This window comes from Naegleria fowleri (genome assembly GCF_008403515.1).
Source record: "Naegleria fowleri strain ATCC 30894 chromosome Unknown tig22, whole genome shotgun sequence".
In the NCBI taxonomy this organism is placed as follows: domain Eukaryota; phylum Heterolobosea; class Eutetramitea; order Acrasida; family Naegleriidae; genus Naegleria; species Naegleria fowleri.
The window spans coordinates 296009-313478 of record NW_025407954.1 but is presented as its reverse complement, the minus strand read 5'-3'; the positions used below and the strand labels follow the sequence as shown (position 1 = coordinate 313478).

General features: G+C 37.0%; 7 protein-coding genes across 7 annotated transcripts; 3 read left to right on the top strand and 4 right to left on the bottom strand.

The window, feature by feature from the left end:
- FDP41_001030 (uncharacterized protein) lies at positions 1 to 1081 on the bottom strand (the record flags this gene model as incomplete). The annotated part of the gene is made up of 2 exons (XM_044700583.1): positions 1 to 63; positions 107 to 1081. The coding sequence occupies 2 exons, from the start codon at positions 1079 to 1081 to the stop codon at positions 1 to 3; spliced, it is 1038 nt and encodes a 345-aa protein (XP_044564590.1).
- A 152-nt stretch (positions 1082 to 1233) lies between these two features.
- On the top strand, positions 1234 to 2943 carry FDP41_001029 (uncharacterized protein; the record flags this gene model as incomplete). Its single annotated transcript, XM_044700571.1, has 2 exons — positions 1234 to 2254; positions 2315 to 2943. The coding sequence occupies 2 exons, from the start codon at positions 1234 to 1236 to the stop codon at positions 2941 to 2943; spliced, it is 1650 nt and encodes a 549-aa protein (XP_044564589.1).
- Positions 2944 to 3440: 497 nt separating this feature from the next.
- Positions 3441 to 6299, top strand: FDP41_001028 (uncharacterized protein; the record flags this gene model as incomplete). Its single annotated transcript, XM_044700560.1, has 1 exon — positions 3441 to 6299. The coding sequence occupies one exon, from the start codon at positions 3441 to 3443 to the stop codon at positions 6297 to 6299; it is 2859 nt and encodes a 952-aa protein (XP_044564588.1).
- A 78-nt stretch (positions 6300 to 6377) lies between these two features.
- FDP41_001027 (uncharacterized protein) lies at positions 6378 to 7728 on the bottom strand (the record flags this gene model as incomplete). Its single annotated transcript, XM_044700549.1, has 2 exons — positions 6378 to 7186; positions 7302 to 7728. 2 exons carry the CDS (start codon positions 7726 to 7728, stop codon positions 6378 to 6380), a joined length of 1236 nt encoding a protein of 411 aa, XP_044564587.1.
- Positions 7729 to 7992: 264 nt separating this feature from the next.
- On the bottom strand, positions 7993 to 11364 carry FDP41_001026 (uncharacterized protein; the record flags this gene model as incomplete). The annotated part of the gene is made up of 2 exons (XM_044700538.1): positions 7993 to 10416; positions 10465 to 11364. 2 exons carry the CDS (start codon positions 11362 to 11364, stop codon positions 7993 to 7995), a joined length of 3324 nt encoding a protein of 1107 aa, XP_044564586.1.
- Positions 11365 to 11453: 89 nt separating this feature from the next.
- Positions 11454 to 13444, bottom strand: FDP41_001025 (uncharacterized protein; the record flags this gene model as incomplete). Its single annotated transcript, XM_044700527.1, has 2 exons — positions 11454 to 12232; positions 12319 to 13444. 2 exons carry the CDS (start codon positions 13442 to 13444, stop codon positions 11454 to 11456), a joined length of 1905 nt encoding a protein of 634 aa, XP_044564585.1.
- A 1341-nt stretch (positions 13445 to 14785) lies between these two features.
- On the top strand, positions 14786 to 17398 carry FDP41_001024 (uncharacterized protein; the record flags this gene model as incomplete). Its single annotated transcript, XM_044700516.1, has 1 exon — positions 14786 to 17398. One exon carries the CDS (start codon positions 14786 to 14788, stop codon positions 17396 to 17398), a length of 2613 nt encoding a protein of 870 aa, XP_044564584.1.
- Between the last annotated feature and the right edge of the window lie 72 nt (positions 17399 to 17470).

Below are 17470 nucleotides of genomic sequence, written 5' to 3'. Positions count from 1 at the left end.
TCAAAACAGATTTAACTCTTTCTGATTTCCCTCTCGATAAATATTGAACAATGAAAATAAATCCTAGTGGTGTGAAGGGTGTCGTTGCAATGTATTTCCTTGGTACCTTATATCCATATGTAAAATGTTCTCTTGCCAAGTCCAGTAATTTGCTTGCAATTCCTTGTCTTCTCATGTGATTGCTCACCCAAATTCGGCTAACTCCAAGAACTGCCTTTGTGTAATCAGAAGAAATCTTTGAACAATCGGTAAGATCATGAAAATTCATATCTGACATGTCCAGGCTCGGATGATGATTACTACTTAGGTGAGTGGTGGTAGGTGAAGGTTGTACATCCAAGCTCAAACTGAGTTGAGTGTTCAGTGTTTGTTTAAAAATTTCATAGAGCTCCATATCGCTGGTAGAGTTTTTGCGTGACTCGAAAATAATTGGCTTTGCTTTCGTGATACATTCCGCGATCAAACATGCAACCATGTTTCTGCTTTCCTTATTGATGCATAGGAAAAGTTTGTAAGGCTTGGTTAGAAAATCCTCGTCTGACTCGTCATAATTTAACGAGCCATCAACTGCATGCTTAATTTCCAGTACTTTTCTTTTGACATTTGAAAATTTACTTATTTCAATAAATTCCAAATCATCGTTCAAATATCCAATAGACTCATAGTATTTGGCATTCATTGGTATTTTCACATAAGTTTCATCCCCAGAATTTTGGTTCGTGGATTCTTGAGTTGAAGAACCAGTTTGATTCAAGAACGAGTTCTCTTCAAAAATCGATTCGTTCGCATTGCTGAGATTTTTTGTTAATGCTGGTTCATCATCTGTTTCATATTCTTCGCAATCTTCATCAATGATTGTCTTTCGTTCAATTTTGCTCTCCTTTTTTTGTTTTCTAGAGTTAGAAGTACTTTTAACAACAATATCATCCTCACAAACGACTCCAATGAAAACACGTTTCTCTTTCTTCTTTTTAGCTTTGTATGTTTTGCGAATCATGGATTTTCCGAAACGAATGGCAAGTTCATGCTGTTTCTTCTTCTCATCCGAGGTGATGCCGCCTGGAGAAAGGCTTGGTTTCATTTTTTTCTTTCTTTTTGAGGAACAAGTATTTGAGGAAGGAACAGCATGAAGGATTGAAAGCAAATCATGCTGTTGTTGCTGTCCCGATCTTGCCTTTGATGAAGAAGGTTTAAAAATCCCAATAAGAGAGACGAAATGATTCAATTTTAAAAATGCATCAAGAGAATCAATCTCCCCAACCATCCAATGATGAAAGCGAAGACAATGAAGAATTATTTTGCAATGATATTTACCAGCTCTCGAACCATGAATTTATTTCAAAATATTCAACAAGTAGATCATCAAGTTATGATTTTACTTGTATTCCGACGGATGTTTTGTGCTTCATCATTTTGCAATATTTAGATTGGAAAACAGTTTTTCAGAGTTGTCTGTTGGTAAACAAAGACTTTTATCGGAAAATTGCAAATAATAGACAATTATTTATTAATTTATATAATGAATTGTTTGTTATGAAAAAAGAAGAAATTGAGAGCCTCACCCTTGAATCACCAGCTTTTAAACATAAAAGGATATTTACGGGTGGATTTAGTTACGACACAAAATTATACGGTGGATTGTTGTATCCCAATGAGCATTATCATTTCTGTGAAGATTATGAATATTGTAACTTGGACGAGAAAGGATTCCAAACCATGAAAAGAGTTTTAGAAAGGCTCTATATTAAAAATTGCACCATGACTGAACAAAAACTCATGTTGATCAAGAAAACTTGGGAAAACTCTGTGTCTATTCTAAGAAAGAACAATAGTGCTATTTCCTCAGCTCCCTCATCGTCGTCGAGAAGATTGAAAAAGAATGAAAATCAAGCATTACTTGCTCTGATTAAGAAAATTATCAAGGACAGACTATTCATGAGAAAATACTTTAATCATGAGTTGAAATCAAAATATTTTGGAAAAAGGTCCCATCACTACTATTATTATACACAACATATGAATAGAAAAGAAGCAATAGAATTCACTGAAACTTTGCCCGATGTTACACAACAACTTGAGGAAATATTTTATTATGCAGATTGTGAACAATATCAAGGATATCAGTGGTATGAACTCGAAGAGATTGTTCTTGGTCACAAATCTACGTTTAATGGCGTGGCGATAGAGTTTTTAAATTTCATGGAACCGATTCGTGAGGATTTTCCACTGAACAACATTGTTTCTTTGTTTTGCCGTAAGTAGAATAACTATCATTATTCCTTAACAATCATGGTTATCCTTCTCAACCTTAAAGATAATTTGGTGGATTACGAAAGCATGATATCCTATTTATACAATCCAGACCCACAACAATTCTTCAAATTGTGCCCAAATTTAAAGGCATTTGCTTCTAGAGGTAGATACAATTCATTATCACCCATTAGAAGCAATCATCTTTCCATTGTGGTTTTGGTGTCTGGGGGCATGGATTCGAAAACCCTCACCTCTGTATTGGATTGTCATTTTCCACATCTCAAACATTTAGAGCTGTGGTTTGGAGATACTAGATATGGCAACAATATATTACGTGAACATTTGGAAGGCTTTTTAAGTGAAAAAGAACATGGAAAATTTCCCATTCTCGAATATTTTGGAATTCGAAATTGTGAGAACATTCACCTTTTTATTCCATTAATTGGAAAATCTGCAATACTTTCTCGAATTAGAATATTAGATGTATCTTTGAGTGCCATTTACTTGGAAGACATTCAAGAGTTATTGTCTATTTTAAAGACGAGAACAAGACAAAGTTTTCCCATATTAGAAGCCATAGATTTTCATCGATGTGCACGAGTACCTCCTGAAGTCATCCAAGAGTTTATTGAACTCGAGATTATGATTGATGTTGGTTACTCATCGAGATATATTGCGGCTGGCGAGTAGTAACATCTTATTGAGGAAGGAAACTTAAATAGATCTGATTTTGGGATTGAAAGTTCAAAAACATTAATCATCATTCGCTGAAAGCAACCCAATCCATCGATCCTCTTGGTTATTTTGAATACAGATCAAGACTAGATGGGGTAAGGCAAGCGGCATCGAATATTCCCCTTGTGTTGTCCACCATTTGGTATCTCTTGGTATCTCGAGCACTGAACGGTCTGTTGAATGTTCTCAGGCTTTGTTCCTCTGGCCTACAAAAAACAACTCTTTTTGCCTTTTCGGGCAGAATAATTCCTTGTTTGAACTCGGCATTCTAAACTGCGATAGAAAAACACCATGTTTACCAATTGAACAAAAAAGCTGAATTTTTGTGTACATGGTGAAGACCCTAGCATTCTTCCATAGTTCCGCTTCCTACGGAACACATTCCAAAAATCTGCCATAATTAGATGTTGTGGGTTTCGCCAAATTAATACAAAAAAAAAGTCCAATCACAAATGCCACTTGTCACACACACAAGCACTGACATTAGCTCCAACCGATATTTCGGAGAACAAGACGACATTGAAGAACCCACCTCTGAGCACAATGACCTTTTTTCTTCCCTTCCACAACCTCTCTCAACTTTGCATCACCATTACCAAGCTGCTTCTAGGTCCGCTTCCATGATAACGAACCATCAAACACCTTCCATGTTCCACTGTGATGGTGGCCTTGAAACCGATGACCATCCTCATCATGGACATACATTCAAAATTTTAATAAGTGGTGGAGGTTTTGCTGGACTCGTTGCCGCCTACTATTTGTTAAATCATACCAATCAATTTGCAACGAACTATCATGGTAATTTACCAATTGAAATTACTATTGTAGAAAAAGCTTCCATGTATAGACAAGTGGGTGCTGTTATCACACTGGAAGGAGACCAAGTGTTGCGTACTTTGAAGGAAATGAATATCGAAGAAGAATTGAGTAGCATTGAGATTCCAAGAACAAAACAACATTTTTTCACACATAATGGTCGTCATGTGAGAAGTTTTGATGAGAGTTCAGTTTCAAAATATAAGGAAGAGGGAAGAAGATATGAAAGGCACAAATTCCATGAAATTTTGATGAAAAGAATCAAACCGATGATTGTCAGACGAGACGGAAATGTCACAGTTTTAACAAATGTTGGTGGAAATGGAGCAGACTCGAATCATGAAAATTATGATGATAATCATTTCCGAATGAATCGTGTCATTTACAGTATGAGACCAAGTTTGTTTAATAAGGACAAGATTGAGGTTACTCTAATGAGAAAAACTGATTGGTTGCATTTACAAAATCAGAAAGAAACTCAGACATTAAGAAAAACACAAATCCCAAGAAAAGCGCTCGATTGCAGTAACTTGGATGAGAAAAAGGAAACTCCAATGAACAGACTATCCAAGCTTCAAAAGAGAAAATCTACAGGATCTTCAGGAGATTTACAACAATTAGAAGAAGCAGCAATTGAAAAAGAAAAACAACAAACGACACCTGTGGGAAAAGAATCTCCTGGATGGAGAAGATTTTTCCAAAAAAAGGAAATTCTTGCTCAATCACCTGCTACAACAAGGAAAGAAACACCATGTTCTTCGCCTTCTTCTGTCACAACACACACGAATAGAACCAATTCATCAGAAAGCCCCTTACAAGTGAGAGATAGAAGCACTTCAATGAGAGACCTTTTCATTACTTTTAATGATGGTGAAGATTTTGAAAACGCAGTGTATCAAACGATGGAAGACCGTAAACTTTATAATATTGAAAAAGAAGAATTCGATTTGGTCATTGGAGCTGATGGAATTCACAGTCAAACAAGAGCACTAATATTTGGTGATGAAAGTAACTTTAAACACTTTTTAGGAGTTGGATACTTTTGTTTTATTGTAGACTTGGTACTTTGTGAAGACGATATGCAAAAGATCAGTGAAAAATATTGGAGTAATGTTTATGGAGATGCTAAGAAACTGTCGTCAACAGAGTCTTTTGATCCAGCACAAATTAACTCCATTCCTGGTTTGGAATCATTGACGCCCGAACGATTGTCACGTATGTTAGAAGCCTCAAAAAAGATTGCTGAGCATGTTAAAGATACTGAATCAGCGTCAGTTCTTCTCACTAACGGAAGATATCTTAATGTATTAAGATATGGATCAAAGATAGCTGTCACATGTGTAAATAGAGAACCCTCAGAGGAAGAAATGGAAAAGGACAGCCAAGTGTACAGTGTTGGAATTAACAAGTCCTTTGTAGATGAATCTCAACAAGAGAAGAGAATGACAGTCTCCATGAATGATTTGGGAAAGCATGAAAAACATGAATCTATTCCTGAAAAACTCAGAAAGCGGTTCTCTCTGTTTAAAAAGACGACTCCAGAAACCCATTCAAAACATGATACCTCCAACCATAATCCATCCATCACAAATCAATTTTATTCTTTTGATGCTAGCAAAATGCATGATTACCATTTTGACAACACTCTTACTCACGATAGTTCTAGTTCAAGCTTACACACCAGTAGTGGTGACAGCACTGAGACAGATCATGAAGAAGAAATGTATGAGGAGGATGAAGAAATTGCTGAAGCATTTATGGAAATGGTGAATGAATCTGTTGCTGCAAAACAAAGCATGACACCAAATACTGATAACACTGTAGATGCTACTACTCAACATCAACTCTCATCTACCGAACACTTCAAAGAGGTTGAATGTTCAGCAACGTCCAATGAATCAACGTCTAAAAAGAAAAAACAAGACAAATCTCATCACTCAAAGACGTTCTTTATTTCAGCAGAGAAACGCAAAACCTTTTTAAAAGAAAAGTTTAAGGATTGTGAATTTCTCTTCCATGATATCATGGAGCTCGTTCTTGACAGTCGAACTATTTATTATGACGATTTAGCTCAAATTAGAAATCTTGACAAGTGGCATAAGGGAAGATGTGTACTCGTTGGTGATGCCTGCCAAGCATTGACACCGTTGAGTGGTAAAGGAGGTGCTCTTGCCATTATCGCAGCCAAAAAGTTGGGCCAAGAGTTGAGAACAGCCTTAGAAATTCATGCATCCAAAGAAGGTGAAGAAAATTTACATACCATTCCATTGGAAAGGAGTGTTTTCTTTGGTAGTTGTTTGGAAACTGCGTTCAATAATTATCAATCAGCCATGCAAGAAAGAATCAAACAAGTTCAAAAGAAAACAGTGTGGGAAGGTGTGGATGTGTTTTTAGCAAAATCAAGTGTGAAAAGAATGGTTCGAGATGGAGCGTTGAGATTTTTACCAAAGAGCGTCTTGTTGAAAATGACAAAGAAAGAGGAAGAGAGTTATTAAGAGTTGAATCAATTCACATTATTGAGGAAAAGTCCATGGCATGCACAATTTTGTCAAATTTTGTAAATTTTGTAAATTTTATTGATTGACTTCTTTCAATTCATTTGAGGTTTGCAAAGTGTTTGTGTTGCTACCACCTTCATTGGTTGACTTCTTTTGTGTGTTCGCCTCTCCACCACAACAACAGCAAAGAGCAGACATCATCGTCTCCCAACAATCTTGACCTTCCTTCACATTAATGTCCTTGCTTATATTTCCTTCTAATTGATCCAAGGGGCCATAAATGAATCGAACTCCAAAAGTGAATAAAAACACCACCACTCTCTGAATACCATAAGCAAAGATAAACATAAAGTAATCCACAAATACCGACACTGAAGCCAAAATGACCACAATATTCACCAACAAGTTCAAAAATGCTTGAAGAGAAATGGCAATCATTATCGTTCGTTGAGCCTTCTTTCTTTTCGAAGTGACCTTTCCCATTTCATCATTCAACAATTGCTTGGTTAAAATGTTGGTCAAATAAAAGTTGATCACGCCACTAATGCATGAAAAGAGCATGATCAATCCAGATATGGCAATTGAGGCATAGAATATATAGAGTGATGCACGGACAGCACTTTCCACATCAAAAGACGGATTGTTTTCTCCATAATAAGGAACTGTCAAGGCAATTAAAATGGCTGGAACAAGTAATGAGAGCATTCCAACAGTGGCCACACCAGCCACAATGGAATAGGTTCGAATCACTGTTTGATGATTCTTTGTTTTTTCAAATTCTCCATTCTGCATCCATAATCGTTTGGGATTGTAATAGATTTCATAGAGAACTTTGGTGGTGAGACATTGACTCAAAAAGCATAGACCAGCAGTAATGACAATACCTATTATGGTTGTTGTGAAGGTGTTGTGAAATTAATTAATTGTGTTAAAGACGTAAGACATATTCATTATATTTTCAATATAAACACACAAAACACACTACTGAATATAACTTACATTCATAATTAATCATGAGCAACACTTGAGGAACAACTTGTCTCGCTTCCACTAATTTGGCAGTTGCTGTTGCAATGCCAGAGGCACTTGCCAAAATTTGAAGTGCCGACAAGGGAATAATCAAAGTCTGCAAATACTTGTTGTTTTTCACCAAAGTTTTCCATCTCATAAAGAGACGAAAAAGTTTGAAACAAACCAGGAATGAAAACACTGGAAAAGTGATGCCATCAATGGTGAGAGAGACAATATTTTGACTTTTGGTGTAGGGAGTGAGTGTCGAATTGTTGTTGTTGGTACTGTTGTTGAATAGAAAAGTGTTGTTATTGAAAGAAGAGTTGGTAGAGATCTCATGAGTGGTGTGTAAAAGAGAGAAGGCAAAGAATGGAAGAAGGAAGGGTTCGGTGGTGCCATGACGAGGGAGTGACATTTTGTTGTGTGTGAATTTGTTATAATTCCGAGTGAGTGACAGACAGCTAATGAATGATGATGAAAAGCATGATCAATTTCGTAAGGATCCTTTCATCGGACCTCTTCGAATCGAAATTAGGAAATCCGAACTCACGCCATTGCCTTCTATGAATGAATGAACTCGATGATTATGTTAATGTGACAGTGGCCTGTGCACTGATACCATCAAAGAGTCATTACAAGCCTATCAACTAGTTGATGCGTATGAACTATAGAACAATATTTACTGTTTCTTCATGAGGGGCTGTTTTTTGATTCGTACGATCCAATTGTTCTTTGACTTGTCAAATTGCAAAATTTGAGACGTGTCGTTCATTTGGAGAAAGTCCTTAAGTTTCATATTTCCCTCAATTTTCCAACCTAATTGTTTGATCAAAGTACCAACCACAGATAAATCAGCTTCGTATGGGTAATCTTTAGATAACTGCTCAATGATTAATAGAATACTGTGAAATGTTGCAATTTTTGGCTCTTTCTTTGAATCTAGTCCAGAGGATTTGTTATCTGAATATTCTACCATCATGTCATTTCCTCTCTGTACAACTGTTAAATGTGGCGATATTTGTGATATTTTCCTTTGCAAATGTTTGGTATTGTATCCAAGAGACTTGTAATACTTTTTTAGGGCCATGTAACTCATTCTTCGATTTGGCATTTCCTTCACCTTACTCTCCAACTCAAGTAATAAATCATTGCTAATACTCTTTTTGCTACTTGTACTTGAGTCTGATATTGAACTTTGAGTTTCATCTGTATCTTCACTGGAAGGAGGAGACTTTACTCTTTTTCCTGATTCCTCTTTTCGTTTAAATGAAGGAATTGGTAATTCTTGTCCACTTCTCAACAACAGCAATGTTGGAGAAGAGCTAGGTGTTTCATAATTCTTCTTTTGTAACAGAGTATTGGAAGATTTAGATTGGTTCAACACCAAGGATTGTTTTGGAATGAGAGATTGCATATTTGGTGATATTAAAGGGTTGGATGAGCTCATGGTTACATTCTCGTGTTCATCCAAACCGTTCAAATGGTCGCCTCCAATTTGTGAATCAGCCTGTTGAGTAGCTTCTTCAAGGTTTTGATGATTTTCTTGCTCGTCAAACAAGAGCATTGACGACAACGATGGATACTTGGGAGGTATGTATTCAACATTGTCAGGGATCAGTCTTAATACACTCTCTCTATCTGTTAAAGAGATTAACAACATGTTTCCTTTTTGCTCCAATTTGAAAATCCCAACAAGGTTTCCATTTGTGTCACCCATCGTGTTAAATTCAATTAACTTCTTTTTCAATGATTTTGGCTTAATGTTATAATTAAATAATCTACTGCTTAATGCACCTAACTCCATGCTATCTTCCAAGAGTAATAAGAAGCAAATTAAGTGCATATCATTAATGTCTAGATCGCGCTTGGTTGGAGGAGAAAGATATCGTAGCATATAATTTTCAAGACTCATATGACATGATGCGGAAGGAAGTCCCTCTTTGCGAGTATCGAGTACTCCATGTTCATGTCCATCCTCCTCTGGGAAGGCTGACTCGACAAGAGGAGTTTCTGAATTCAATAAATCGCTGTCTGTCATTATTGTTGGTTCTTCACCACTGACTCCAAGTGGTTGCAAGGATTTTGCGTCCACAGAAAACTGGCTCGATGACATGTCATTTAACAATGTTGGAGTGTTAGTGACCACTTCTTTTTTAGCACGAGGTTCTTTTGAGCTTGAAATTTCATGAGAAATGATGTCAGCACTACTGCTTGTTGCCTTTACAGGCATAGTGGAGACTTTGATATTGGAGGGTAAAAGCTTTAGCACTTTCTTTCTATCTACTAATAAGATATTTGTAGAGTTGTTGGCTTTTGTTAATTCTAAAAACTTTCCACTATCATAGCTTTCAATAAATTTCTTCAATTTCTTTGGCTGAATGTTTAAATTAAGCAATTTCGAGCTTAAATTTCCCAACTCTAGTGGCTCTAAATACTTCAATAATATGAAGCTAATAAGTTTGATGTCTTTTGGAATGAGTTCTCGAGGTGTTTGAGGAGCAATAGATTCAATATATTCATCCAGCGTCATTTGAGTTTTAGGTTTTGAAGGTTTCACAGGAGATGAAGAAACGTCTAGTGTCGTCGAGTTATTTGTAGTTTCCTTGGATAACGATATTTGGGAGCTCCCTCCTTGCAAAAGTCTTTTCTTTTCTTTTTCCATTCCAGAAATTGAGTCATTAAGAATATCTTCAAATGGAATCCAAAATGTACTGCTTTGTAATAAGGTATTCAGTGACTGATCCTCGTCAACTACATATCCTCCATGTTGACTCTGGTCTTTTTTAATCACTACAACACTTGGAATCGATTGATATTTCAACCTAGCCAGTAAATTACAAAAATCTTGATCTCCTGTTAATAAAATAATGGCTGAGCTTGGAATGGTATTGTAGAGTGACATGGAATAGTGATTTTGGCCAAAAAATTGAGGGAGAATTGGTCTGTTGTAAATATTCAAGTCCATTAACACATCCGTAATCATCATCTTATCAACAACCTCTTTTCTTGTTGTTCCTAAATGTGGTACATCAATGAGGTGACATCCATTTTGATAAAACTCAGTTCTTCGATATTTTGGAATTTGATACATGTCTCCATAGACCTAATTTAATTGGTATCAGACGAAACAATCGTTTCCAAAATTACTTACCTTTATAAATGGTGCATTAACCTTAATAATAGTATTTGAATTTGGAAATTGGGAGGCATAATAATTTGTTAATTCTTTTTCTAGTCTTGCCAATAAGCATGTTAAAAACAAGCTGGTTGTTGTAATGTTACTTTTTTGTTCTTCTAATTTCGAGACTATTTGTGAGGAAGGAATCATCATGTTTGAAGAAAGTGAAATGTTTTCATAATCCCAATAAATCAAACATTGAATAACGTGATATCGTGGTGGACATCCAAATGTATTATTTGGTAAAGGCAAACCATAAACATTGGATTGAGGAGTAGCAACATTGTTGTCGCCACTGTTAGTGGCATGGACGTCCAAATTATTTGCTTGGCTGGCAATTCGTGTGCTCTCCGAATGGTTGTGGCTCGTAGAATTCATTTCCAAAATTTGGTTCAATAGCCTATTGTTATATTCATGAATATGAAATTTAGTTTCTTGCATTTGTTCATCAACAACATTGTTCACAGAACTCTCAGGTTGCTTGGCGTCTTCTTCTTGGGCTGATGATGATGATGACATGGTGGAAGATGGCGATAACTCTTCAACCAATAAATTTGCTGAATCGTTAAAATCAATGGATGATGGCTGAGTTTTGGTAGGGTTTGTTTCGGATTCTACCTGAACATTGAGAGCATTTGTTGTTGTGTTGTCCAACAAATTATTGGATGTTGTTGTTTCTGACAAGATGACATCCTGTTCGTGAATACTTGAAGTAGATAAATCCTCTTCTTCGGTCGCAAGAGGCCAAGCAACAGACTCCTCAATAATTATATTTGCTGATTCATCACTCGCTCTAATCAAACTAAGATGCTCTTCTTCTTTCGGAGAAGATGGCAAGGCAGACGATGATGTCCCTTCTTCAGATTCATTCATTTTAAAGTGTTTCAATTTTTAAATTCGCAAATAAAATTAATTTATTGTCTAAACGATCTTGTTCAATCATGAAATGCATCGATTACTCACTATCTAATCTTAATCTCATCATCAATAATCAATCCCCATTGACCTCTTCTCGTTATCCAAGTGATCTTCTTTCCCTCGATTGCCATTTTTGCGTACTTGGTACCCTTGTCCTTGTTCTGTTCCATATACGTCACTTCACCAATGCGAACGAATCGACAAGCGCCGTCGTTCACAGAAATGTCGTAATCAACTCCCTTAATTGTGACCTTGGAAGCAGCTGGGTTGTGAATAGCTTCATGAACTTGTTTCATTTCTTCATCAGATAAATCGCTTGCATCGCCTGAATCGCTGTCTTGAGAGGACGAACCACCTGGTCGAACAATTGCTGACGATGATTTTAAGTGTTGTTGCATTGAAGGATTTGCCATTTGGAACTCTCCGGCTTCACGATAGCACAATCCTAAAAACATGTTTTGCATGCTGTCAAAGTCTTTGAGCTCAAAACGACGCCCACCAGTCTCATCAGCTAGGAATTGATAAAAGTCAGTGGCATAATCTCTTCCTTGACATTGAACAGAATGAATCTTGATGTGGTATTCATTGAAAAGTTTGGAAGCTTCTTCTTTGTAATTAATCTTCAAATATTCTTCTGTACTATGGGGCACATCGTCACCAATCACTACTAGAGTTCTTTGCGTGAAAGGATTATCCTTAGGAATCCAACTTAAGGTTTGAGCTTCCTTGAGGACCATCTCGTAACATTCTGCCGGGTCAAGTCCTCCAGTACCACGTAAACTTTGTACAAATGATACGATTTGATCAATGTCGTTGCTGAAATCTGTAGAGTTAAATGAAATAAATTTAAATAAATTTAATCAAATTATTAAATATTGTTAATACAAGAATGACAATTAAAAAACATACCTAATTTTTGCATGACATAAAACATGGAATAATCTGCATAATCTCCAAACGCAATGATACTGATTTGGATGGTTGGAATATCGTTCAATAATTGTTGACACATGTGTTGAAGTTTCCACTTTAAATCATCAATAATGTTAATTTGAGATCCAGTCGTATCGAATGCAAAGCAGATCTGTACAGCAGGTACTTCATCACTTGACTTGAGTCTTCTATTTCCCTCTGCATAATAGCATCCTGAAAGAATTTGTTGAAGTGTAATCTTCTTGTTGACCAAAGTATTGGTATCGAAATATTCCATTTCAGTCATTGGAAGAGATGAAATAGCCCAATGAGTGGCATCGACATCTCCTCGTTTGAATTCATTACCAGGTGTTTTCGCAAGCAACTTTCTAAGAGCTTCTTCATAATCAATATGTGAAGATTGAAACTCAGAAAAACGGTTCCCAGGAGTTCTCGAGCGCAATACAGCACTATCATCACTCGGTAAATTGTTCAATGAGATGTTTGTGGGGCGATTTGTGCCAGTTCGGGAAGGCGTGCTTGAGGATGATGAGCCAGCAGCACCAGTTCTTCTCGAAGGAGAAGAAGCACTTGCAGTTGCCTTCTTGGCTCTGCCTGCAGTGTTTGTTGTTTTTCGTTGCTTGGATTTCTTTGGTTTTACTTCAAAATCATCATCATCTACCATGGCATCATCGTCATCGTCCGACATTTCTGCTTCATCATCATCATCATCGTCTTCCTTCTTTCTCTTTGGAGTTGCTGCTTTCTTTGGTGTCGATGATGTTGCAGCCTTCTTCTTCTTTGGAGTGGATGAGTTGGAGCTGCTACTAGTGGTGTTAGTAACTTGTCTCAAATCGAAATCACCCACTTGATAATCCTCCAAATGAGATGGAAGTTTACCTCTTGTTGAACGAACAGGAGTGTATCGTTTGGCAGGAGTGACCTTGTTGCTTGGAGTTGTTGTTCTTTTCTTAGGAGTGGATCTAGAAGGGGTCGAAGGCTGTTGAGTTGGAGTTGTTGATGCTGATGCGGTACCATTGGTGGTACTTTCATCCATCTTTTCTGTGTGGGTAGAGGACTTGTCCTCAGTGGATGAGTGATCGTGATTAGGTTGAGACGACATTTTTTTTTGGTTTGGTAAAAAAAAATTCCACCTCTTATTTGAAAAACAATCAGATTGGAAGAAGAACGAAAAAACTCGACTCGTCGTTGAGAATAACGTCCAGTAAACATTTCACAGGAATGTCAAAAAATTAAAAACACCCTTGATGATAAAAACAACCCAACCAATAAAACTCATTTGAAAATGTGAACTTGATTACCTTCGTAATCAGAAACAAATAATTCTCCTCTCATTATCAACATGCATGAATAAGCAGCGTTTACATAAATGATCACATTTGAATTCACGGACTATTTTTCCGTTCAAATTTTTTGTTCTTTTCTTTCCCATCCACAGCATAGATTAGTTGTGAAATTTGATCAAACGTAACTCCAAGTGCAAACGTCTTATTTGTTTGATCACCTCTTGATAAGGGCGATAATGTACAAGCTTTGAATTCGCTCTCCACCTCCATTACATGGAGCTCTTGCTTAAATGAAGAAACAACGAATCTTAAGCAATCAATAGGTGTAATTCCCCAACAAATTGCTGAAAATGATGAAATGAGTTGCCCATCTAAACTATTGAGAACGAGAATACTTGCATTGAAAACTTCACAAACTAACACTTCATTCTTTTGATTGGTTGACCCTGTTGATGAAAGAGCAATTCCATTCACACTTCGTTGGTCGTCATAACTCCAGATCGAGCATTGGGTCTCAGCATACAGTCGGAGGCATCCTTTGATTTGTTATTTTCTTTTCGTTCGTGCAACTCTTTTGTGCATGCATCATTTAAAAGCATGTACTTGCAAGTTTCAATTTGGTTATTCACAAAGAACATCTACACCAACTCGCAGTTGGTATGTATGGAATGAGTTTTTATGAAAATCATCGCAAAGCTTGATCTGGTATACTCCTTTTTCAAGCCATCGAGAGATGTGTGTGTCTGCTCGTCATCCAGATTTGAGAGAACAAAAAATTACAACAGTTGCTGTGTTCCGCTCCGCGTGTGAATACAACCAATTGTGTGTGAGTGGTTCGATTGTATCATAGCGTCATTATTGTGTAAATCAGGAGGATCATTTGGAGTTGTTTTATATAACAACATATTCAAAAACGTGTATAGATTTATACCTCTAGACTCTAATTCTTACATTTCTCTCATCATCGTACCATCGTGGTCCTTGTAAATTTTGCTGTACAGAGAAACAGTGTAGTAGTACCGAAATTCATATCGAATTGTTGCGTGCGTTTCGAAATCCAAATCATCAATTATAATTTCTAAGTGGATCTGCTCTGCGAGGATCATATTGTTGAACTCAACAGCACTCATCACACAACTCTCAATATTGGAAACAAAATGATGAACAACAATGCATTTCCTTTCCCTTCTACTTCGGGTGGAAACTCTTATACAACACAATCATCATCACTATCCAGCAACAACAACCATCATGGTAGTACAATGACCAGAGCACCTGTTTTGAAGAAAATAACATCCATCATTACCAGTGGCGCTGAATTATACGGTGGATACAGAAGTAGCTCGGCACCACCACAAGAAAGTCTCGATGAGCAATCAAGTACACCCACAAATACGAACACCAATGAATTGAGTATTCGTTCAAACCCTCAATACTATGATTATTATTATTCAAATAAGAATCTCAATCCGAGACTACCTCCACCTATTCTAACAACAAACAATGCATGGAGAAAGGACACTATTCTGCCAGCAACAACCGCATCAACAGTGAATGAATTTAACCCTCCGAATTCACCTGGAGCTGTTGGTGATGAAAAGAAATACAAGGCAAGATCATCAGCTCTCGATCAAATTCAACAGGATTTCCCAAGAACACCCTCCCCTGTTTTCAGCCTATCCTCTAAAGAACAATCATCACCATCACAGCCATTTATATCCACGAGTCATCATCATCAGAACAATCACAACAATAATGGCTCTCATGTAACGGTTGCATCCATTTTGCAGCAACATGATATGGTTCCTTCAAGTGTTGTACACCATCATCAACAACAGCATCATCAACACCATAACAACAATTACGGAACTAAAGGTGGTAAAAAGAATGATAATACTCGAGGCAACAGCTATCATCCATCTACTCATACGTATGACCCAAACCAGAACAGAAATCTGCCTCCACAACAGTACAGCGTTCCATATCAAGTAATGTCAGCAGAACATAGCAGTGATATACATTCATCATCAGATGAACAACAACAACTCAACGAGCTATTCCAACAAATGAACATGAATTGGGATGCCGCTTCAAATAATCCTGGCTATCCGCCAATGATGTATCCGAATGGCCAACCTCCAGTGGAGTACTATCCTCCTCATCACTATGGAAGTAATGTAATACTTGTTAGACCTCAACCACAGCCACATTCCGCCGAGCAAGGTATGCGAGCAATACCTCCCACTTATTATGTGCCACCCAACGGAGTTCCATATTTCATTCCTCCATCTTATGTGGTTCCACAGAATTCTCAACCTCCACATATGAATGTTCCAGTTGTAGATAATAGTAGACAAACAACACAACACATGGTCCCTCCTCATGGATCCAACCCCCAATATCATAATGGCACATGGTCTGGTACTTCTCAAACGCATTTCCATCCTTCTCAAACATCAGCCAAAACTACCAGTAATAACAGTGGCCATATTCCTTCTACGGCAACAGTTGGAAGCTATCATTCTACTAGTGGACATCATCATGTATCAAATAATAACAACAATCTATCGTCATCGCCACATACTGGCTCACCAGTGAGCAATGCATCGAGTGGCAATAACAAACATAGAGGTGATAAAATTGAAAATCATTCTTCAAGAAAGCCGCCACGTGGAAACCACTCAAATTCCAACACCGCTTATAATTCCTCAACGACTGAACATGTACCAATGTCTGCATTAATGGACGAGTTTAAGAATGGTAGATCTGGTCGGAAATATGAGCTCTCTGACATTGTAGGTCATGTTGTTGAATTCTCAAGAGATCAGCACGGATCAAGATTTATTCAACAAAAGTTGGAAAAAGCTTCAAATAATGAAAAGGAGTTGATCTTCAAAGAAATTCAGCCCCATGCTCAATCTCTCATGATGGACGTATTTGGAAATTATGTTATCCAAAAATTCTTTGAGTTTGGAAACGTTCAACAAAGAAAAAAGCTTGCTAAGGAATTACAAGGAAATGTTCTTAATTTGACACTACAAACATATGGTTGTAGAGTTATTCAAAAAGCATTGGACGTTATTGACAATGAGGATAAGGAGTTTATTGTAAATGAATTGAAGGGAAATGTTATGCGTTGTGTTCAAGACCAAAATGGAAATCACGTAATTCAGAAATGTTTTGAAAGAGTTCCACACAAAATGATTCAATTTATAGTTGATGGATTTAAAGGAAAGGTTTACGAACAGGCTATTCATATATATGGTTGCCGTGTAATTCAACGTATCTTGGAACACTGTACAGAAACACAAACTGCTCCAATTTTGCAAGAGATTTTAGAAAACGTTTCCCGTTTAGTTGTTGACCCATATGGTAATTATGTTGTTCAACATGTGTTGAGCAATGGAAAGCCATCCTACAAGTCTCAAATAATTTCCGCCTTAAGCAAAGACATTCAAACATTATCATCGAACAAGTTTGCCTCAAATGTTATCGAAAAATGTTTTCAACAAGCAAACAAGAAGGAAAGGGATAACATGGTAGCAGAGTTAATTGGAGATTTGCAAACCCAAGACTTTGCAGATACACCCTTTTTCGCAATGATGAAGGATCAATTTGCGAACTATGTGATCCAAAAAATCATCGAAACTTGTGATCCTGCACAAAGACGAACGATTACAGAAGCAATTAGACCACATCAAGAAAAGATCAAAAAACTACCATTCGGAAAGCACATCCTTGCAACCATTGCTCAGTTCGAAGAATTGTGAACGAATGTTCAATAAATTACAATTTGTTTTTACTGCTGCAAGAATGGAGTTCGATCTTAAGCTAAATGCAAA